The sequence below is a fragment of the Oryza brachyantha genome, chromosome 2 (genome assembly GCF_000231095.2).
Source record: "Oryza brachyantha chromosome 2, ObraRS2, whole genome shotgun sequence".
Classification (NCBI taxonomy): domain Eukaryota; kingdom Viridiplantae; phylum Streptophyta; class Magnoliopsida; order Poales; family Poaceae; genus Oryza; species Oryza brachyantha.
Genome location: NC_023164.2, coordinates 8,605,777 through 8,630,416, shown reverse-complemented (window position 1 = coordinate 8,630,416; position 24,640 = coordinate 8,605,777). Strand labels below are relative to the sequence as shown.

At 39.3% G+C, this 24,640-nt stretch overlaps 2 protein-coding genes across 2 annotated transcripts; one reads left to right on the top strand and one right to left on the bottom strand.

The window, feature by feature from the left end:
* The first annotated feature begins 7,624 nt into the window (after window positions 1-7,624).
* On the top strand, window positions 7,625-12,578 carry LOC102713161 (dnaJ homolog subfamily B member 4-like). Its single transcript, XM_006647140.3, has 3 exons — window positions 7,625-7,980; window positions 8,671-9,134; window positions 11,730-12,578. The coding sequence occupies exons 1-3, from the start codon at window positions 7,816-7,818 to the stop codon at window positions 12,166-12,168; spliced, it is 1,068 nt and encodes a 355-aa protein (XP_006647203.1). The 5' UTR covers window positions 7,625-7,815; the 3' UTR covers window positions 12,169-12,578.
* Window positions 12,579-12,954: 376 nt separating this feature from the next.
* LOC102712883 (guanylate-binding protein 3-like) lies at window positions 12,955-23,942 on the bottom strand. Its single transcript, XM_006647139.2, has 14 exons — window positions 23,517-23,942; window positions 22,362-22,523; window positions 21,019-21,084; window positions 19,570-19,713; window positions 19,362-19,475; window positions 19,167-19,268; window positions 18,732-18,917; window positions 18,123-18,212; window positions 17,917-18,051; window positions 16,679-16,801; window positions 15,923-16,008; window positions 14,406-15,018; window positions 14,252-14,329; window positions 12,955-14,168 (listed from the first exon to the last, which is right to left on the bottom strand). The coding sequence occupies exons 1-14, from the start codon at window positions 23,868-23,870 to the stop codon at window positions 13,125-13,127; spliced, it is 3,297 nt and encodes a 1,098-aa protein (XP_006647202.2). The 5' UTR covers window positions 23,871-23,942; the 3' UTR covers window positions 12,955-13,124.
* Between the last annotated feature and the right edge of the window lie 698 nt (window positions 23,943-24,640).

Genomic DNA, 24,640 nt, shown 5'->3' with positions numbered 1-24,640 from the left:
TCAAAGCCAATATGTCCAAGTCTGCGATGCCAGAACATCACATCTTTAGAAAACTTTGCAACAAGACATATAACTTCAGAAGAAATACTACTTTCAAAGTCAGCTTTAAAAACTCTTCCATATCGAGAAATATTAAGCACAACATCTCCAGAAAAATCAAAAATTTTACTTCCACTTTTCTTAAACAGAACATCAAAATTCTCATCCACAATTTGAGAAACGGAGAGCAAATTGTACTTTAGATTTTCAACCAAAGCGACATCATTCAATGTAAATTTGTCACTTACCTTGACAGATCCAGTTGCAGTGATCGTACTAGTAGAAGCATCACCGAAGATGATTGAATCCTTCCTTGATGCCCTCACGAGAGAGGAGAACCAACTTTTATCACCGGTCATATGTCGCGAACAACCGGAGTCCACAATCCACACGTTCTCCTTCCTCGCCAAAAATGCCTATGCATAAGCAGATGCCGAAGTCTCAGTACTGGGGTTAGATAATAAACATTTAGGAATCCAGTACTGAGACACACGACCAGATCTAACAGGAACATAACCAGTAGAAAATTCAATATGTTTCCTTTTAGAAAAATGCTCCCAAGGCTGGTTTAACTGCTTAGGAACCTGCGGTCTGACCAAAGCTTTACCACCGTTCTGACGGGGGTTATAACACCGGTTTGACTGCTGGTATTGCTGCAGTCTAACCGCCTGTCTCGAGGTAAAAGCCAATTTTTGCCATCTTTGTTTTGCAAAAGCAATTTTCCGTTCCTTTTTCTGCTTTCTAGCAAGTCTAAAACAGAAACCAACAATATGACCATCTTTGCCACAAAAGGAACATGTATACTTATCACGATGAGTTGAAGCACAAGTTGATATAGCAGGTTTAGCATTAACAACCGATGTAGTACTAAAGACAGGTTTGGCATTTACAACAGATTTAGTGTTAAAAGCAGGTTTAGCATTCACAACATGTTTAGCGCTCACAACTTTTGATGAAGAAGCACTCAAGGAAGACATGATGCCAGCAGATTTAAATACAGTGGTCTTAGGTTCAGGTTCAGTCAAAATTTCACCATTCTGAACAATATTTAAAACAGTAGTAGGATGTCTAGAAAAGTGAACATGAGAATCAAAACCTAAACCACGATTGTGTGTGCTAACTTTAGATTGATCAAGAATCATGTTGAGGTTCCTTTTTCCATCAGAAAATCTTTGCAAAGAACTTTTTAAATAAGAAACCTCTTGAGTTAAACTAGCACAATTTTTGCAAGAAATCACTTCATCTCTTTTAACAACTTCCTCCATTTGTTTAACACATTCCAAAGCATGTTTAAGTTTCATCTCATTAGCAGGACATGTCAAGCAAGGTTTAGCACTAGATTGCTTGATTCTTTTAGAGCTAATCAAGTTAAACATAGAACTAGCAAACACAGCAACTCGACATTTGTTTAAAGCTCTCTTAGCCAAGAACAATTCATCAACCAATCTAGTATTCATTGTAAAGCTAAGAGCAAGACAGGATTCAAGTTTTCTAGATTTCTTGGTTACAACATCAAGTTTTTTGCAATTATTCTGATTAACTTCTCTTACAGCATTCACTTCAGCAAATAAAACATCACACGATTTGCATTCATCATCATTAGAAGCAAGAGATTTTAATTTACTATTTTCAATATTAAGAGAATCAATAGTAACTTCTTGTTGACTAATTTTTTTCTCAAATTTAGAAATCTTGTAACCAAGTCTAGCAATCACTTCTTGAAAATATTCAACACTAGAAGGACCAGTTACCTCGTTGTCATCGTCAGAATCTTCAAAACTTTTAGCCATGAGACAAACACCAGCAATGTTCATACTCTTGTCTTCTTCTTCATCATCTTCAAACTCAACGTCACTGTTTTCTTGAACAGCTGCAAAAGCTTCATCCAACGTCTTTTGATAATACTTTTTCATCTTCATATTCTTGATTTGTTTCTTATTCTACTTGGCATCTTTGGATGCATATTGAGGTTTAGCTTCTTCCTGTTTACCTCTTCCAAGCTTGGGGCACTGAGAACGGATGTGATTCGGTTGACCACATCCAAAGCATCAAATTGGTCCTCCTCTTCTCCTGATCCTGATATTACTCACAGCTCGAGAAATTCTGTTAGCGGCCAAAACCAAGTCCTCCTCACTGATCTCTTCCAGTTGATCATCGGACAAGGCGGTAAAAGCAGCAAAGGCTGCCAAAGAAATAGACTCAGAAGAAGATCCAGATGAGGATATTAAAACAGTAGATTTCAAATCAGTCCTTTTTGAAAGAATATTCATCTCATATGTTTTCAATTTAGTATAAAGAATATCCAAAGTTAAAGCATTCATATCAACAGACTCTTGAATTGAAGTAACTTTAACATCCCAAACTTTCATATCAAGGCCATTCATAAAGTGACGAGCAATCTCAGATTGAGAATAGTTAACATCATAAGAAGCATCAACAGATCTAAGATCACTCAAGATTTTATTGAAACGAGCCAAATAGTCATCCAAGGATTCTCCAAGTTTCATCTCAAATTTTATGTACTCCTTTTTGAAAACATCCTTTCGCAACTCTTTGATATTTGAAGTTCCAGTATGAAAATCATTTAAAGCTTTCCAAATATTATTAGCAGTTGCAAGATGCGAAACACGATCAAAATCGGAGCGAGAAATCCCATTCAGAATAATATTGCGCGCTTTGCAATTATTTTCAAATTCTAATTTTAGAGCCGGAGTATCAATGCGTTCAGGAATCTCATAAGGTTGATTAACTTTAAGCCAAATATCATAACCCTGAGATGTAATATAAGATTCCATCTTTTTCTTCCAATAGTCAAAATCAGATCCATTAAATATGTGAGGTTTGTTTGAAAACTTTTCAGCCATGGCAAACAAATCTAAAGATCGGCGAAGATCAAATAGAAAACGAGGCTCTGATACTACTTGTAGGATCGAACAAGATCAAACAAACCTACCAGAGGGGGGTGAATGGTAGGAAAAACAAAACCCAAAAATCTTTCGCGGAATAAAGGATTACCTCTGTCAAAGAAATTGACGCAGGCTTGCTACCTTGATCGCGTCGCTCCTGTGTCGCCGCTATCTTGATCGCGCCGCTCATGTGCCGCCGAGCAGATCATCGAATCGCGCCACTCCTATGACGTCGATCGGATCGTCGGAATCCAAAAAATCACCAATAGATGAAAGCCGAAAACGTAGATTGAATGATCTTGACTTTATTGCATCAACTGGTATTTACAAAGTGCACCAACAGCACTCCTATCAAAATCGTCGATCTAGAATCAACAACTAAGTCTCACAAAAAGCACACCGGGGGCATACCCCTCGGTCTCTATTTATATCGAAAAGTCTATCACCAAATAGGAGTAGGACTCCTTATACTAATATGGCTCATCTCTTAGTTTTCCTAATTAAATCCAACATGCCAAAATCAGGCGTGCTACAGTAGTCCGACTGCTACAGTACCCGCCGCGCTACAGTAATCCGGGTCCGCTACAGTAATCCGGTCCGGTTGCTACAGTGCCGCGCGCTACAGTAACGACGCTGCTACAGTGTCCGAACCTGTAGCAGATTTCTTTCCTTTTCTCATCCAGTTTTGATCCGATTTACTTCCCGATTTTTCCGGCGCTTACACACACAACATGTGAAGCCCGTTACGATTCCATCCCACACGGTGTTGCTCCACCATGTGCCAACTCGTATTCAATATCGTCATCTGGCATCCTCGATCGTTCGGACCTCAGCTCCTCCCTGAGCCTAGTCACGATCCCACCGCCATTGATCGATATTGACCTCAAGTCACCTGCACAACTAGAGACAAACCAACCGTTTCCGAGCACAGATATCGCAACCTGACTCACATTAGTTACACACACTCGCACCAACACCTTAATTGTTTCCAAACCAAATTCAATTTATAAACCAAATCGCAAGCCAATTGTTCATCAGAAAATATTAATCATGCTTATGATCTTACAAACCCCACCGGGAAGCCCTGGAGGCCGCCCCTCGCCTTGCATGCTGCTGCCGGCGTCAGGCTTTGCAGCCTGCCCCTTGCACCTGTGAGTCTGAGAGAGGAAGGACGAGAGAAGTAGAAAGGATAAGGGAAGTTAAAAAGATCTATTGAAGTGTGAATTCATATAAATAGAATAAATTTTTTAGATCACCGTCCAAAAGGGGATATGGAGGATTCGATTTGAATGATCAGCTTAGCACAGTGACAATCATAGCTGTTTACCTTAGCATCTTTCTCTGATTTTCATCAGAGTGGTTTTATCTGATATGACAAAGACGAAGAATTAAATTATCATCTGGAGTCTATATATGTCATCCTCGCTACCATTTCTTCTCTCTGCACACCTCACCAGCTCCATCTTGTGAGAAAGGCAACGCCTTGTCACAGACACCCATCACGTAGAACTTGTCCCACCAGTCGTTTGTGACATTGGTTTTAAAGCGGCATCACACCCTGTTTGGCCACCACACGACACCTATGTTTACCTATGTTTAGTTCCAAAATTTGTTTCCCATAAATATCACATCAAATCTTCGGACACAGAAATAGAGCATTAAACATAAAAACAAAAAACTAATTACACAATTATAGGAGAAATCGTGAGACGAATCTTTTAAGCCTAACTAGGCCATGATTAGCTATAAGTGCTACAGTAACCCACATGTGCTATTGACGGATTAATTAGGCACAAAAGATTTATCTCGTAATTTCTTGGCGGAAGGTGTAATTTATTTTTTTATTTATGCCCGAAAACTTCTTCCAACGTCTGGTCAAACGTCTAATGTAACATTTATTCCAAAACTTTTGGAAACTTGAAAGCTGGGAAGCCCTTACAAAATATCCTATGGCAAAACAAGGTTCTTGGCCATTATCCATTATTGCAAGATGTGATGAACACATTCTTGAATCAGGGTGAAGGTTGTTGAGAGCATCACAACCAACTCTTCAACCAAGTGTCCATCTAGACTTGTTCATTCTTGATGCACAAGTAGATGAAATAATCATGTGATGAACTAAGGGCCTTATTGGATCCTCCAAACTTTTTTAGTCCCTATCACATCGAATGTTTGGACACTAATTACAAGTATTAAATATAGACTATTAAAAAAGCCCACCCCGTACTCTGGACTATTTCACGAGACGAATCTATTGAGCCTAATTAGTCCATGATTAGCGAATGTGATGCTACAGACAAATTAATATTGGTCTACGAGTGCACTTTATTCAGACAAATTAATATTGGTCCATGATTGGCTTGAGCAACATGTTATGCTTATGATTATTCAGACAAATTAATATTGGTCTACGAGTGCACTTTATTTCTGCTCTTCTGTTGTTGTTACTGCCAATCGTGCTTTACTGTTTTGATTTCTTTTCGTGTGAGACTTGATTTTTTTGAGTCGATTAGAATAATGCTACCATTTTTGTTAGTTTACGGTTTGCACTTACCTTAGTGTGAAGAAGTTGAAAATAAAAGAAAAGTAATGATATATATACGTTTAGAGAAAGTGTGTTTTGCATCCCTCGAACTTGTCTGAAAGTGTGGAAAACCCTTTAGAGCATCCGCAGGAGAGATGGCATCACGTATGCCAAACCAAACCAAAAATAAAGGGCTCTAGCGGATACGGCATCGCTTCATCCATCCAATAGGGCATCCGCACGCTAAAATGGAACTTCCTCTCTCCCCAACCATCGTTCTTATCGATCGAGCTCGCATCTGCACACGGAGTCCCTGCCCACCGTCACGCCCCCGATGTCATCCCTGCCGCCGTCGCGACCCGAATGTTGTCCTCGTGCCGCGCCCTCTAGGTCGCCGCTGGCTTCGAGCCGTAGCGGCCAGCTCCACCGGGAAGCCCTGGAGGCTGCCCCCACTGCCGCCTCTCGACTTGCATGCCGTCGCCGGTGCCGGGCTCCTGTGAGTCTGATAGAGAAAGGATGAGAGAAGTAGAAAGACGAGGGAAGTTAAGATATATTAGTAAAAAAATGATATGGAAAATGTAATATAGATGATCTATTGAACTACGAAGAGATATGAAGGAAATAAATTTTTTGGATGATCATCCAAAAGGGGATATGGAGGATTGGATTTGAATGATGAGCTGGAGATACTCTTACTCAGCAGCACAATTCAACCCTGACGAGCATAGCCGTTTATCTTAGCACCTTTCTTTGACCATAATCAGGGTGGTTTTATCTTATGTGGCAATGACAAAGAATTAAATTATCACCTGGAGTCTCTATATATGTCATCTTTGCTACCATTTCTTCTCTCTGCACACCTTACCAGCTCCATCTTGTCAGGAAGACAACGTCTTGTCACAGACACTCATCATGTAGAACTTGTCCCAGTAGCTAGCCAGTGTCAATCATAGCTACCTTGCTTCCTGTTTGTGACATTGGTCTTGTCGCGGCATCACAATGATGTTTGGTCGCCACATGATACCTATGTTCTGTGTGGAAGCTAGAAAGCCCTTACATAATATCATATGGCAAAACAAGGTTCTTGGCCATTATTTAATATTGCAAGATGTGACGAACGCATTCTTGAATCAGGATGAAGGTTCTTAAGAGCATCACAACCAACTCTTCAACTAAGTTTCCATCCAAACTTGTTCATCCTTGATGCACAAGTAGATGAAAGAATCATGTGATGAACTAAGTATGTGATGTGACTATGGAATGCATAAACTACTTTTGTAGTGAACTAAGTTCCTGACGTGGGCCAGTTTAGTGAGATAGTGAGCCATTGTGTTTTGTGTTGTGCGCTTGGGCTGCATTCGGCAATTGGATAGATAACCGTGGTGAAAAACATACTAATAGATTATTACATGATTAATTAATTATTAGTTATAAAAAATTATAAAATATATTAATATGACTTTTAAAGCAACTTTGTTATAAAAAATTTTTCGCGAAACACAAGTCGTTTAGCAGTTCGAAAAGCGTATGCACAAAAAATGAGAGAATCTGATTTAGTAATAGAGAGAAGAAAGTGGCCTTGGTAGTGGTACTTTATGAATGTAGCCGTTGTTATGAGAAGTGAGATGAGGTATTGTCCACATCTATTTTACCTTATAAATGTGAGTGTTTCTCCTGGTGACATGTGACGTTCTATTATGAATTTAAGACGTGTTGGTTATAAATTTTACTTTGAGAATTATATAGCCAATTGCATTTACTTTTTTTATTAAAAAAAATCATTTTTATCCTTTCTTGAGGATTAGCCATTAAATCTCTCTCTTGATGTAGCACCCCCGCTAAATCATCGAGCCACAACTCCATCATTACTATCTTCACTGAAATTATGCACTTCACGTGAACGAAACGGTTTATAAATGACTAAAAAGTAATTTATTAATAAAATTTTATATGCATGCCCTTAAACAACAAGAAAAGAACTTCAATGAAACCCTCAAATCAACCACAAAATTCAAAATTCCGTAAATACTCACCTGATAATGTCCATCCTGTAAAAGGAGAAAGTAACTGATAATTCATTCCCAAAAATGGGCCGCACCCACCCCTGACCGGAGGGACGCAGCTCAGCTGGCCTGTTCCACTTCCACAGCACAGCAGGCAGTCGCTCTCGCTCGCTCGTCGGCAAACCGACGTGGACACCTTCGGCTCGGCTGCGTCCGTCCAAAAAAGAGATTGCAAGAAACCAGAAAAGAGAGAGAATTTCCCTGCCACTGCCGCTGCATCTCCCCCTCAACCGCAGGAGAGGAGAGGAGAGGAGAGGCATTGCGAGATTCAGGCGACGGCGCCATGGGCGTGGACTACTACAAGGTGCTGCAGGTGGAGCGGGGCGCCTCCGACGACGAGCTCAAGAAGGCGTACCGGAAGCTGGCCATGAAGTGGCACCCGGACAAGAACCCCAACAGCAAGAAGGAGGCCGAGGCCAAGTTCAAGCAGATCTCCGAGGCCTACGAGGTCACCTTCTCTGCCCCCCTCCCTCTCGATTACGCCTCTGATCTGTGATAATGCGTTCGCCTGCTCCTAGTTGATCGCCAAGATTTGTATGTATAGCTGAGGGGTGCGCCTGAAATAGGGTTTCCTTCTCGCGGATTGGGCGAGCATTTGCTCGCCATTGCCTATACGGGGTTCTTGCGATGTTGTTGGTACCAAGATCTGTTTTTTTTTTTTGGTTAATTTGTTTCAAGCGGCGTTGGGTGGTGCGATGCTGTTTGATCTGAGAATTTGGCGACCAAAATGATGCATTTTCCGCTGCTTCTGGAACCCTATCAGAGCAATGTGGTGCATCTCTAACTCCGGGATTTCATGGGAGAATGTTGATTTCCTACATCAATATGGGAACTTCTGTATTACATGTGTGACCTTAGGTTGGGGACAATGGCCTTCTCTATCTCTGATGTTGTTGTTGCATCCTTTTGTTTCCATAAGCAATGATATCTGGAATGGCGATTTTCTCTTTTTGAAATTTGCCTTCTGTCTTTTATTTTTTATGTTTGTTTTGCAACTTCGAGAAAGTTCATGCTATAATCAACTTTTGGGAAAACAATCTTGATGCAGCTCACACTGGGAACTTGGAACCCTTATGCACTTCATTATTGACTGGATAGTTATGTTACAATCAATATCATGGTTATTTCATGCTTTCAGGTGCTCAGTGATTCCCAGAAACGAGCAGTGTATGACCAGTACGGAGAAGAGGGGCTCAAAGGGCAGGTGCCACCTCCTGGAGCAGGTGGACCTGGTGGGTCTTCATACTATGGGGGTGATGGTTCGACGTTCCGGTTCAACCCTCGAAGCGCAGATGATATATTTGCTGAGTTCTTTGGATTTTCCAGCCCATTCTCAACCATGGGTGGCATGGGTGGTATGGGTGGAATGGGTGGCATGGGTGGAGGTGCTGACAGGGGCATGCGGGGATCAAAGTTTGGGATGTTTGGCGATGATATATTTGGGAACTTCTCTCAGTTCCCTGGTGAGGCATCAATGCATGCTCCCCAACGACCGCAGAAGGCTGCGCCAATTGAGAACCGACTGCCTTGCAACCTAGCTGACTTGTACAAAGGCACCACCAAAAAGATGAAAATTTCACGGGAGATATTAGATTCTAGCGGGTAAATAGCTCTATTAATTTTCTCAATTTAAATTTATTCCTTGTCCAGTACTGCGTTGGTTTCTGAATATGTATGTGGCGTATGTTTAGTATGTGTAAGAAAATATGGAGCATTTTAGCATTTGAAAGTGGGGTATATGAATTATGTGGATAACATGACATGCATAAAAGTAAATCTCTGTATACTGGTTGAGAATATTGCAAATGTACATGATTATGGTTGCCTGTTATCAATTGAATAGTTGTCACAATCTTGGTCATACGTATGTCATCCTTACCTTGAAAGTACTGTTTTTCTAAGAACCAGATTAAGGAGATATCAGTATCCGTTACTCCCTTGTCAGATTGCCTAGTTGTGAAGGGTAATGCAATGATGCTGGTATAGAGTTTGCTTGGGACTTCTGTTCAACAGGTTTTGTTTTCTTCTAGAAGGACTATATTTCCGTTGGTATTGTAATGTTTGTCTTGATATGTGCTTAATTTAGTAGTTCTGTGCTCATCCAGGTAGGTTGTGTCTACTGTTATGAAATGAACTTTAACAAGCCATTCCATGTTAGTACTCCCCTAGCCTGTGATGTTGAAGTGTCTCTGAAATGGACAAATCAATGCATAGGTCTTCATCTAAATTATACTTTGACAACTTTGTTTATATTTCTTTCAGTATTTAGTAAATTAAAAATGTGCCAAGAATTGCAGTCAAATGAGTAGCATATCAGTATTGAACCAATATCATTTTTCAAAAATATAAGATTTGCTTATAATCTCCCAGATTATTGTATCTCAACTGATTTCTCGTCCCCTATAAAATGCAACAAAGGTAGTATTACCTAGTCCAAAGTGAAAAGATTGAAGAAAGGGTGGTCCAAGTGAAACTTTGGGAATAAAAGTGGCGCAAAGTGCAATACTCTTATATTAATGCGGCAATGCTAGAGTTTTTGGAATTTTGAGTACTCGTTTTGTAAATATACCAAAATATTGTTTGCATGAGACTATTCAACAAATTAGTCATGATTTATGGTTATGCTGATTACGGGGTGCATTTTGTTTCTTTACTCTTGTTTATTTGGGAAATTTACATCCGGTGTGCACTACAAGATATTCATCTCTTGTTTTGCTTGCAAGGATTAGGATGGCTAGTTTTAAGTTGTGCTCAACTCCCTCCGTTCCAAAATATAGAAACCTAGTACTAGATGCGACACTTCCTTGTCATGTCAAGATTCGTTGTACTACAAAGTGTCACATTCAGCACTAGGTTTCTATATTTTGGAATGGAGGGAGTAAAAGATTATGGCTGAATTTGAAACATTCGTAGACAAATTTCAGTTTCAGTTGTCGATGAGCTATACCGTAAGTGCAGCAAAAAAACTGCATTATCGTGTAAATGTTCTCTCATTTTAACTGTCACTATGTGGCCATATCTATAGTAGTTTGTAAGGTTTTCTGCAGAATTTGGATTTCATCTTGACAAATTTATGTCTTCCATTTTGTTCAAATGGGATTGTTTTTGAAAGTTCAAAACCTTTGGACAAAGGTTTGTAGCGTAATATTTCTGGTCGCATTTAAGTGAAACAACTGGTTAGGAAGTCATTTAAAGTTCAGGCATTACCTAATTGGCCATTTGGCCCATGTCCATTGCACCCATTCTGAATTTTTCCTGACATAGGAGAACATATATCAATGGTACCTTATATGTAATTGTTTCTCCACTGAAGGGTAACACTTCATTTAATTATTACAGTGGGTACTCATGACATGAGGTTGGGTTGTAATTAGGATGGTTATACCCTTGACTTGCTCATTCAACTAATCGACATTAGGTGTGGCTTGTTATTGTTTAACTTTGATGATTTGAAGTTACTGGATTAACATATATCAATGGTACCTTATTGTCACCCCCTATCAAACATTTATTTGGCTTTGGTTTTTATCAGTTAATAGTTGTCAAAACTGGTTGAACAAAATGGAAAATGTTTTTTCTTGGCCGTGGTTCCATTTCTCTTGAACATGAATCATATGGATAGCGGATTGCGGGTGATATTGTGGATGCTACTTTCCTCTAAGATAATAGTTATAACTTAATCATGGGCATATTATGACTCAGTAAATAAGACAGATAGCAGGCGTCCACTGCATACAAGACATCAATCATAAGTATAACTGAAAGATGATCCAGTATGTAAACATAGCTAGATGCATGATAAATTGATATATCTTCATCGCATGATCATTGCACAGCAGAAAACTCATGCATGTGCAAGCTAGCAGCTGCAACTGTGGTCCCTGCATGCGTTGCCTGACTTCATACTTAAACTGGCCAGTCTAGCAGTCTAGCGTCGTAGTGGACCGTATGGCAATAGAGGCGGCAGCAGCTTGCTACTGCAATAGCAGCCACAACGGACACTATCTAGTACTATTCTTAGAATTATGTTGGGTGTTATGTTTCCTTTCACCAATTTCCATTTTTTAATGCTATCCTGTTTTCTTTGTTTCGCTCGGTGTCTTGTGTTGTCTTGAAAATTTGATGTGCCATTTTTATATACTTCGTAATAGATTTACTTCTATTAGGTGCCTTACTAACTTCTTTCTGCATTGGCAGGAGAATGATGGTTGTTGAGGAGATCCTAACAATCGATATAAAACCTGGATGGAAGAAAGGCACGAAAATTACTTTTCCCGAGAAGGGTAACGAGTCTCCGCATGTAATTCCTGCGGATATTGTGTTTGTGATTGATGAGAAGCCACACGATCTGTTTACACGAGAGGGGAATGATCTCGCCATGACCCAGAAGATTTCCTTGGCTGAGGCCTTAACTGGATGCACTGTTCAGGTAACAGCACTAGATGGTCGGAACCTAACAGTAGCGATAAACAACGTCGTTCACCCTGGCTATGAGGAGGTTGTTCCGCGAGAGGGCATGCCGATTCCGAAGGATCCATCAAAGAAGGGAAATCTCAGGATCAAATTCAACATCAAGTTCCCCTCAAGGCTGACATCGGAGCAGAAATCAGAGATTAAGAGGCTGCTAGCTTCTTGAGGAGCCAAATATTATACCATTAGGTTGTCTGGGTTTGTTTTTTTGGGTGCATTGGGGATACCAGTGTACATTCAGATCTTCAGCTGGGAAATGTGAATACCATTTCAAAGACTCATTTTTGCTGAGCCCTTCTGGGTTCTCTGGCTACTCCACCTCAGTAACTTAAAATGGTCATTTTTGGCAGCATAATTCATCAAAATAGATAATTCTGAGTCGACCTGCTGTGCTTGTGTTGCGCGATTTCTTGTTGAACATCCTATCAAAATGATGCTGCAGTTTCATTTGTACTGTGGGGCTATTGGCTAGCAGAAGTCAATAGATACCTACCAATGACGGAACGGTTTGTGTAAGGGCGGAATCGGAAGGTGCTAATCCTGAAGAATTTATGCTGAATTAATCACCGTTTTATTCTTCTAACCACATTTATTAGTACCTCTCATTTGTCATTAGAGTTAGCTTGCCTTATTTTGTCTCCATTGTCATGTGCTATGATGGTCTGAGTCGCGGGTTGCCTTGCTTCCCTTGCTTCAAGGAGATAGAGATACCAGCTCACACAAACGTCAGCTTCAAGGATCATCATTTGGAAACGCACACACTAAGCAGCAGTGATAAATACTCTCATAAATAAAGCGATAGTTCATAGCCAGCCAGACTAACTTACATTTGTCAAATTAGCACAGATATACAAGCCTAGCAGTTTTCCAGACAATTACAAACTAACAAAACGCAAGCCTAATCGCAAACCAACCACCAATCAATTTACACCAAGATACAAACGAATCAGCAGGGCCACCAAATGCCGTAAACAATCAGGCATCTCTTTGGTTGAATATATAACCTAGGTAGCATGCTACTCTATATGCTAGTTAGGGGTAAATGCACACTGAAAACTTGAAACGCTTCCACAAACTTCACACAGCTAAACAAGCGCAGGGTCAAAGGTTGTGAGGGGCTATTTACTTGCCCAAAACAAGCTTCTTGTAGAGTGCAAGTATATCCTTCTTGTTCGGATTCTTCAGCTCTAGCAACTGCGCTCCAAATCCATGCTTGGTAAGCTCCTCTTTCAGCTTTGCAATTGTGAGTTTCTTATACCCATCTGGATTGCCATCTCTTGTGTCTGTGCTAACTGTAACACTATCTTCACCCATATGAACAGAACCACCATCTTCAGATTGGAAATGCTTAAGCGGACTAGTATTGCTTTTAGATCTCTTTCTGCTCCTCTCCGGACGATCAATGTCCATATCTTGGACCGACTCCATGCCTACTTCATTTTCTCTCAACCTCTTGCCATGAGTGGTGGTTCGGAGCTTGCTATCCAGCGCAGTCTCAACAAGGCGAACTGACGTTAGCTCCTGGTGGAGTACATCAAGTTTGCTTTGGGTAGATTGCAACTGTAAAGACAAGGCTTCTGCACGCTTATTCGCTTCAGCTCTAGCTGCACGCTCTGTTGACAAAAGACTCTCAAGGACGTGCACAGTACTGGACCTCTGCTCATTGCTCTGCATCATTAAATCCTCAATTTCTTTCTCCCTCTCAGCAACCCTACCCTCAAGCAAGGCAACCTTGGACAAGGCATCTGTTTCTGATTTACGCATCTTCTGCACTTCATCTAATAGATTCAATTTCTCCTGCTCCAGTCTGTCAACTTGTCTTTGAATTCTTTCAATCACTGCTAATTTTTCCATTGACAACCGCTGTGCCTCATCCTTTTCTTTCTGGGCCGTAATGGCCTCACTTCGAGCTACATCAGAAAACCCAGTAGCTCTCTTTGCTTCCTTTTCTGCAGTTTTGTATCTTTCTTCTGCTTCATCATATTTCTTGCATTCAGATAGGAACTTCTCTTGAAGATGGTTCTTTTCCTGTTCAAGCATTCTTGCTTGCTTTTCAAATGATACTGCCCTGTCTCTTAGAAATTCTAGTTTGCTCGTCAGCTCTCTAATTTCATCCTTCAAGACTGCAGTTTCCTTGTTATGGCTTTGCGCCTTTGATTCCGCTACCTGAAAAGGTATATCAGCATTAGAAAGCTAAAATTCAAACAATAAATGCAGTGGTTGAAAGGTGATAATGAAGGCTAAGTGACCTGCAAGCGCTCAGTCAACAAACTTTCTTCACTCTCTGCATGTCTAATCTTTGCAACTAATCTCTTCATTTCTTCTTCCTGCCAATATTAAGAAGCTATCAGCAAATATACCATCTTACTCGAGCATATGAAACATGTTAGGCATATGGCCTACCTTTTCCTCCAAATGTGCAGCAAACTCAGCCCGTATACCACTTTCTCTTTCTTGTGCAATTTTGTTAATTTGTTCTTGAACAGATGCTAATCTCTCCAATGCAGCTTTAGCTTGTGCAGCAGCTGTTTCATATTTATGCCTCCACTCTGTGGCCTCGTCTTGAGCAGCTGCTGCCTGTTCACGGGCTGCCCCCAACTTTCCTTCTGCAGAGCTATATCTGGACTCAAGAGTTGCTAGTTGAGAAATGAATCTATCTTGCTCAGCCTTTTGCTGAGTAACATATTGCTCATACTTCACTCTCCAATCAGTGCATTCATGGCGTACAAGATCAAGTTCTTTAGATAAGCTCAAGCAGCGTTCATCCAATGTGCTACACTTGGTCCTCAGGTTTGCAAGATGTGCACTGTGATCTTCAGAAACTCTTTGTTTTTCACTTATAGCAGCTTCATATCGTTTTAGATATTCAGATTTATGAGCCTCATTTGCTTCAAGTTGCTTTTTTAGAAGGTCCAGCTGATCTTCATTTGAACGGTATCTCAGTGCAAAGGAAGTCCTCTCAGATTCAGCTTCATTTATTAACTTCAAGCAGAGATCCAATATGGGTCCTTCCAAACTGCAAGGAAAAGATGTATTAGAAGCCAATCCACATTCCATTGTTTGTTATTTAACATGCTTGATTTTATAACATACAACAAAAATCTAGAACTATCCATTTAACTTTAGAGTAGACTAACAAAAGAAAAGGAACAAAAATGATTATTATGATCTGGATTCTTGAATAAATGGCTACAACTGCATTGCACTAGATGGGCAACAATAAATTGTCTGAAACACAATTTAGTATTACAGTTTGGCATGGAGCATCTAATATTACACGACATGATCCAACATGCAAGCTTTGAGGATTTTAAATTCAACAACATAACGCAATCACCATGAAAGTCACCATCAGTGTTTGGGACAGTTGAGATAGAAGACAAATTTAAACTCACACCCTCCATCCCAAAACATAAGAACTTTTGGGGCTTGGCACAGGTATTAAGTAGATGGAATCAAATAGGGGAAAGTTGTGATTGGTTGAGAGAAGTACATGGACAAATTAAATAGGGGAAGGTTGTGATTGACTGAAAAGAGGATATATGTGGAGGTTGCTATATTTTGGGATGGAAGGAGTAGCTACCTTTGGATGTTTTCACAAGGATTAAGGAGAGGTCAAATTAAATGGTGGGTGGTTGTGATTGGTTGATACAGACAAGTACATGAAGTAGCTATATTTTGGGATAAAATTTAAATGCTAAAAGTAGCTATATTTTGGGACAGGATGCAATCTAATACTTGATCGAGTCAGCAGAAGGTAAGGTGGCTAGATATAGAAAGGGTATTTTGTACCGAGTCACTTGACCAAAAAGTTGGTGCCTTGGTGGCATATTAGAGATTCTCATTCAGTTCATCTTCAGATAAAAGACAACTCAAAACATCTGTAAGCACTAAAATAATTGGCAGAGGCAGGAACAAACCACTGTCTTAAAAAGGATGCAAGCATTCTCCATTTGCCTGGGCCAGAACAAGAAGTTTCATATTCAGTGAGCAAACTTTCCAGGACCTGCAAAATGTAATGTGGTGTCCCCACTTGACTGCACATACAGATTACAGAATGAAACAAAACTAGAGCAGCTTCCATTAAAGGTACAGATAGTTCCTTAATGAAACAGTTGCTCGCGCAACAAATGAATTGACACAAAAGGGAACAAAAATGCAGTGAAGCATAACTCCTGGTAATTTCAGGATAAACAACATAAACTCTCATCAAGATTGTTTGTTAAGAAAAATTACATTTTACTTCAAAATACAGTATAGTACAGTGAATGGAAATCAAGTGAAAATAAAAACAAAATCACCATCCCCCTTTCCTATTACTCATTCTGATCTCAGATTGATGATTTCAAATACGAATAGATGCAGTCAAACTTTGAAAACTTTGGGTATATAGTGATTTTTCACTAGAAATGGCATTGGTAGATTCACCAAGAACTCACATCAATATATTTATTCTCATTTATGAACATATAATTATTAAAGTAATGGTCAAAGGTGTGCGTTGGACACTTCCAATGCCCTAAACATCAGATGAAAAATAACACAGGGAGTATCAAGAATTAAAATAATAGTAAATTAGCTTAGTTGGGTCATTAAAAAATGACAGTAATACTTTACGAGGTATATAAAAAGCAACTGTAGCCACAAGCAAACATCCATTTCATGCTAGTACATACCTGAATCACACTAGAAACTTTAACTCCAGGAGCAGAACAAGCTGCTCGGAGTTTCCTCTCCATAATTTGTATCGTGTTTGAGCACTGCTTATCAGCTTCTAAAAAGGCATTCCTTTTGTACTCCTAAACAAAGGTAGCAGTAAATCCATGAAGCCACATGAGCCATAGGAATAAGAACCAAAAGCATCAGTCATCAACAATGCAATATTTGGGGAAATAATAAACTAAGGCACAGAAGAACTCCCAATTAATTTTACAGGTAAATATTAGCCTTAGCTATTTGGTATGAAATGAAGGTACTAATTTTGGTGGGTGATGACACCTCCATTATAACATACCCTGTTATTTGAATAATTTATCAACGACACAATGTTTGGTGACTTTGGTCAGAATTCAAGATAGAGATATACTACATACAAAATAATCTTTGATGAGCGCTTGACATTTCTACATGTTAGAGCTTAAATCAATGAGAAATGTAATAATCATGCAGTGGGGTGTAGAATGCTCTTGCGAGATACTCTCTGTCCCAAAAGGGTGGGTGGTAGAAATAGCTTCATTTTAGGATGGAGGGAGTAACTGCTTGTTTTTTTTGGGGGGGGGGGGGGGGGGGTGTTGGGTCGTTCTGTTTGCCTTGGGTGAATGTGCGCGTGAGAACTTTGCTCTTTTCAATCTAATACAGTGATGCACAAGTCTTGTGCATGTTCCCTAGAAAATAACCATTTTCAGATTGTGCACTAACTCAATTAAACAAAGTTATTTGTTATGCTAAAGAATTGTTCTTGACTAACTTAATTATTAGGTATAAAAAGTTGAATATACCAGGATATAAATCAAAAGCTGGTAAATAATCTCAAAAAGTGATATCAAGCATTTGATAGGAAATTAGGAATAGGATGAATTTAATTTGAACTTCTTAACCAAATGAGGTTAATAGAATACAAACAAGTTCAAACTTTCTAAACAATGTTTACCACTTGGTTACTATTAACAGTTAGGACGAATAAACATATAGAAGGCGAAAAGCTTACTTTCCAAAACATCATAAGCCTAATGAAATAAACCAGTGGATATTGTTAAGAAATATTATTCTTTACACAAGTTCAATGGAGCTTTTGTCATATATGTTAATGGCTAAGGATGTGATTTTCTTGTTCAATGTGTATGATTCCACAACATCAGATTATGTTTCACGGCAATACCAGATTCGATGTAATTAGAGTAAAATGTCAGTATACCTGAAATGTTTTTCTGCAGAAGTTGTTTAGAACTTTCTCATAATGCATACGGGAAGTGCCAGTTCCAACAGCAGCAGTACTATATGCATCAAATGCCTTCCTTAAAGCAGCTTCATGTGCATCCCTTAAAGTATCCTAAATGCAAAGTTAAGGCACAATTCAATCACAGCATGTGCTATATACTGAATATAAACCTTTTAACTTACTTCATCAGCTTGTTTGGTGCGATCAAAAGCTGAAGCATAAACCTCTGCAGCAGAATCATATGCTATACGGCATTCTGCTTCTTCAACACTCTGGTCAAACAACAAATGCATCAAAACTCAATATGATACAGGTAAACAATCTAGATCCAGATTCATATGATTTTGACTATGCGTTATAAACCACATTTTGTTTGTTTTATACTCCATCCGTTTCATAATGTAAAATGTTAGACTTAACCATTTGTCTTATTCAAAAAATTATGGAAATATCATTTATTTTGCTTGTGATTTACTTTATTATCAAAAGAACTTTAAGCACGACTTGTCATTTTTTATATTTATACTAAATTTTTGAATAAGACGAATGGTCAAACGTTGCAACCAAAAAAGTCAAACATCTTACATTATGAAACGGAGGTAGTATTATTTTTTCAAGCTGCAAGCTACATACCATTTAGAAAATGAATTTAGAATATGATATCAACATGCAAACTACATGGTTCTTTCTCCTTTTATTGATATGACATTGATGCCATCCATCATATTAGGATACATCATATACGCATCACTCTACTGCCTAGGGCCATGGCTCAAGAATAAAAAAAATACCTGCCAAGAAGATGATATAGTAGGTACAGCACCATTGTTTATTGCATCCAAGAAAGACTGTGTTACACCAGCAAGTACAGGTCCAGTCATGACCATACCAGCAACTTGTTTAGGTCTTGTCCTCTCTAAAATGAACCTTGTTAATTCATCAAGTCCTGCTTGAAATTCAGGCCGCAATTTCTCTATCTGCAAACAAGACAATTGTCCAATTTAAGAGATGTCCGCAGTGTAAGAGATCATGTTGTGCACACTTCTTTCAGTATCCATTACCACGATAATGCTACATTTGGACTTGGGGTAATAGAGGTGGGGAAAAGATTGGAAGATGGGGTACAGTGCATTATGATTAGCTCACTCCATTTCCTTGCCCCTGTCTCTACTCTTTTCCTTAAATCCATATGCACCCTAATGATAACAGAAGGTAGAGTTACTTACGGGAATTTGATCAAGACGTTGAAGTTCATTTTCACTGTTCAACGGGCGCACCAGTGTGAAACATTCTCTATCAGGAAAGAGGGCACGGATGGACTCACGGATCTAAGATGATTCAAATAAAGAAGATTTAATAAAATTGTAAACCACACTGAAAACCATAAAAAGGAAAATACAGTAGTCCATATCATAGAATACCTCATTCTTTGAAGATATATCCTTTCCTCGGCCTTCAAGAGGCCTCAGAGCAATTTCAAGATAATCTCTTGGAGTTATCTTCCTGTCATTCTCAACTAAATCTAGGTAGAAATCCTAACAAAACGGTATATTCCTTAGACTGGAGACATTACTCCAATAGTATACAAAAGAAATTTAGAAAGGAAGATCAAACTCATGAGTCAATTACCCTCAGTAGCCAGATGAAGATAGGTGAGAATTGCCCGAGCTCCGATGCAGTAGACTTCCCGCCATTTGCCCTCACACGGATATGCTTGGTCATTTCAGTAACAAGTGAAAGTCGATCAAGAGCTGCCTCATCAATACCACCCATCTGCAAACAACATGGTATATTTATTGTGCCTTTCAACATCATTTGCCAAAAGATAAAACAAATTGCAATAATGGTATTTCTCATGCCTTTGGGGTCATATATTCAAGCAGGTGTCCAAGCATCAATAATAGAGAGAAAATAGCAATATAATATGACAGTCAAGGGTAGGATCTTTACCATCTCAACAGACCATACATCTAGTTCCCTGGCAAAACTGATATAATAGCAAATAAACAATATACTAGATGCTTGGAACCAAATCAATTATTGGGTAAAGTCCATTTTTGGGCCTTAAACTTTGACAAAAGTCTATTTTTTACCCTGAATTTTCACCCTAAACTTTTAGAAAGCAGACAAACTTCACCCTATGATTGTTTAGTAGCGGTTTAAGCCCTGTTAAGAATCACAGTGTTGATTGTATGCTTTATTAGTTGTTAATTAATCCTAACTTTAATTATTTAGTGCTATACTTGTAAGAAAAAAATAAATATGGCAACAAAGATACTATAGGAAACCTCACTACATAAATGGGCTATTTTCTTCACATTTGTCCTCAAGACAGGGAGCCTATTGAAACCATTCCTTTGGAAAAGGAGTCAGCGATGATGTGCTCTACACCCTCAAACCAAATATTCTGTCGATGGATTTATGTGTATGTGTTATCTTTTATTCACCAAAGCATTATATTATTTGAAAATACATAAAAGTACGATTATATGCATGGAATATTTTAATTGTACTATAGTTTATTTTTGAACTTGGAATGTGAAATATTTCTTTACAATCAGTCGCAATGCACAGGCACAATGCTAATTTTCTATACAGAAAGGCAGCATTAGTAAAGTTTGTATGTCTCAAAACAACCCTTTCAGGTGTTTAACAGTGTCGTCATTGCCAAAATGGTGAGGGTACAGCAAATGCCTAAATCGTTTCTTTGGTTCAAGTATCTACTCAACATTTTTTCATCTTAAAAAAATACTGGATCTGCTTCTAAGCTTTCTCCGCTAATGCAGCATCGTCACTATGTTACAGTACCTTCAAAGTCATAGTCATCACTCATCAACTCAAACTCAATTAAAACATCAACTCTCAGACCATAGATACTTAGATAACTCTTAGCCAAAGTACAGATTGTATATGGAACTTCCTCATAAGTTTTGGCATTAGAAATAAAGTTCCTTCAAGAACCCACAGCAAAGTATGCACGATATACCAGATAGAAATATAAGCAATACATCATTTGTTAAGTGACATTTAGTCATATTCCAGAAATGGAAGTATCAACAAGAAATATTTGCACCGCACCTGATTATATATGAACATACTTGAAAGTAGGACTGCGAGTGAGAATATCTGGATACTATAGGTTCCCTGCCAAAGAGGAAAAAGTCAGTACAGACTACAAATTATTTTTTTTTTCTCTTTCCTTACTACTTTTCTGGACAAAAGAAATAATGCTTGGACAACACTAAACTATTTTCATAAAATACACAAGAAAATAAGGGAAATGCATTTACATAAGCCATCAAGCAATTATCAGATCAAAACTTCTTCCGTTCAGTAAGCAAAACATAAGCTTTGTACGAGCATGTCTATTGAGTGACGATTTTTTTAAAAGAAGGGGGTATAAACCAGATAGAGCATCCCATCAGTGCACTACCTTGAGTTGAGAACAAAATGCTGTCTTGTTTTGAACCTCTACTCGACCAGAATAAAGGGGGCAAAATGAACAGGAAAGCAAGACAGATAGAAGCTCAGATTTTCCAAGTACCCATGCTTATCAAACAATGATGTATCCATGAAGCACAGCAGTTTCTATTATCTACATTCCAGGATATCAACTTGTATGCATCATGAAAATTCACAATTAAAAAATCATTCACAAAATCTATTGAGCATTCACGGCTTCACACAAAATTGGGAGTAGGGAACAAGAACGAGGTCAATGAGCTCTGGTAGCAACCATACCACTAGGGCTAGTCCATAAATTCAGGGGATAGTTATGCTGAAATACATGGAAAGGAATCCTAGTCCTAGCACTTAAGCATAAATACGTTTGACAACACGGCAATGCCAATGGATAATTATATTAGTAACATCACATGATATTGTAATCTACTGACCTAGCACCATAAAAGCAAAAGTCAAGCACATTTACAGAATCACTGTGTTATGGGTAGGTCAGCATTCTAAGCATGAAAACGTTTGAGAACACACCAGAAGAATACTTAATTACATCAGCAACTCCAGATGGTTGTAGTCAACTGAAAACGCATCATAGAAACAAAATACAATAGCAGATAAAGGTACCAATATCAGTGTTCCCCAGTTTACAGCATCAAGGTAACAATTAGTACTGTTTTCAAGATTAGTTTTTTGTGCATGATTGAATTTTACATCACTATACATGTTTGCATTCATGTCCATGAATAACAATACGTGCAATATCTGCTATTCTGTTATTATGCATATTCATTCTAAATTAGAAAAAGGTGTGACGATAGTTCAAAAGAAAATTCATCTCCAATTTTTGTGTTGAGCTTTATGGTACATAGATGCAAGCAAACAAGCACATTTGGCATAGCAAAAACTGCAAAGTAATGTTGCAACAAAAGTGGAGGCTTAGAAACAAAGTGAATATTACTCACTGTCTGATCATAGGCATCAATGCCCTCAGTATCAAGAAGCAAAAGACTATATTCAGTTCCATCAAGTGCAGTTCTTTTTATTGGGGCACTCCACATCCAAAGGCCCTTGGTGCAGGGCCGATGGGTACTTGCTACTTGAAATCCGCTGCTCCTACCAAGAAGCTGTCAAAAACAAAGAAATGGAGCAGATTACTCCTTGACAATATAACTAGCTGGCATGCAAAGAAAACAAAATATTTATATTTACGAATTTGCTAACAGAGAGGTTTCAAACACAAGTAATTAAGATGTCAAAAGCAGATCCTTCTTGGAACTACAAGTCTACCAGAATGTATTTACAGATCATGTTCATGATCTGAGAGTAGGACTCAAGGGCATCTGCAGTCATTTCACAAAGAAAAGGGAACTTCTAGTAAACATTGTTAACATATGTCAATTCCACAAAGGCACTTGCTGCTACTATAGAAAATATACCACACTGAGTCCAAAGACAGTTAAACAATTTTATTTTCCGATGTATTCTCAATGCATAATCCTCAACATACTATTCTCAAAATACTAAAGGATGTTTCATGTCCACTAGATCAGAATGAAATGTGACATAATGTTGCCAACAAATATAAAATATCGTCAGGAGAATCTCACATCACTCATCCACAAATTCATTGAACTACAGACCAAACCAACTGAGCGAAAATATGGCTTACATATAATATCACAGTGGCGTGTATCCTTCCTATTATTATCACACACGATATATAAGAGCAATTGGTTATCTTTTGTTTAGAAAGTCACATGCCTTAACTATCCCCAAACTTTGTCAGGAGTCATTAGGGAATGGATAACACAGAGAAGAAAGGATATTCAAACGGTTGTTAGAGGATGCTAAGGAAAAAAACGCAGATTTCTGAAAGATGTTTGGAGACCCATTTTTACGAATCTCCCACAAAATGTTATCTTTTATTTTCTGTTTCTAGATATAAATGCTTAAACCGCAAACAAAAATTCCCCACTTTTCCTAGAGAACTCCACTACCCAATGACTGATCTCTAATTTTTTTCCCAGGATCCCAAGCTATGCTTCCAGTGGTGATCCCACACGACAAATTGTTCAACTAGAGTAAGAAGGCCGAGCAAGCAGCGCCGGCGTGCCAACCTGGTTAAGGATGAAGCTCTTGCCCTGCCTGGCGCGGCCGCAGACGGAGACGACCCCGACGGGGCCCTTGACGAGCTGCAGCGCGGCCACCGCCTCCGGGTCCATCCGGAACCTCCCCCGCTCGTCGCAGTACACCAGCCGCAGCGGCCTCCCGCCCCCGCCCCCGCCCCCGCTCCCACCACCCCCCGCGAACGGCGACCGCGGGGAGGACACGGACGACGACGGGGTCCACGGCGAGCCCGGGGTCGCCGCCGCCGCCGACGGCGACCCCTCGCCCCCGCCTTCCCCGCCGCCGCGGCGGCCGCGGTCCCGCTCCTTGGACGCGGAGCCACGGAATCCCAGCATGTGCATCATCGCGGCCGCGGCCGGGGATCCTAGGGTTTGGGGGATTTGGGGCTTCCCGGGGTTTGGGGTTCGGTTTGGTCGCGGCGCGCTTCCCCAGGAGTAGAGCTTCGGTGCCGGACGGTGGGTTTATTTCCTTTTCATGAGGACGGCCGGTTGCCTTTTTTTTTTTCTTTCCTCCTCCTGGTTGGAAGGTGGGCCCGGATCAGGTCTACGGCGCGTGAGCGTGAGTTGTGAGGAGAAAATGGCTGCCCCGCCTTTTCGCTTCGCCGGGATCAGGGGATATATGTTTACATGCTTATTATAAATATTAAATATAGATTAATTATATAAACGGAAGATAATTCGTATGATAAATTTTTTAAGTCTAATTAGACTAATTATGAATTAATTAGGCTCGATAGATTCGTCTCACGAATTAGTCCAAAATTATGGATAAGTTTTATTAATAATCCATGTTTAATATTTATAATAAGTGTTCAAACATTCGATGTGACGTGTAGCTAAAAAATTTAGTCCATCCCAAACACCACCTTATTAGCCAAAATTTAATTTAAAATTGAATTTTAAGATTTTCATTATTATAAGTTATTTTTAGTCTTATATTTTAAATCACTATGACCCTATATAAATTTTATTGATAAATTGGTTTGTGTTTGTAAATATCTCGTTTTAATTTTTCACGGAAAAACGAAACAATCATGGCCGGTATCTTTAAATTTTTGCTTGTGTGTGCCTGCTCGGCTTTTTGGTTTATCTGTGCTGTCTCTGTGCTGTGCTGG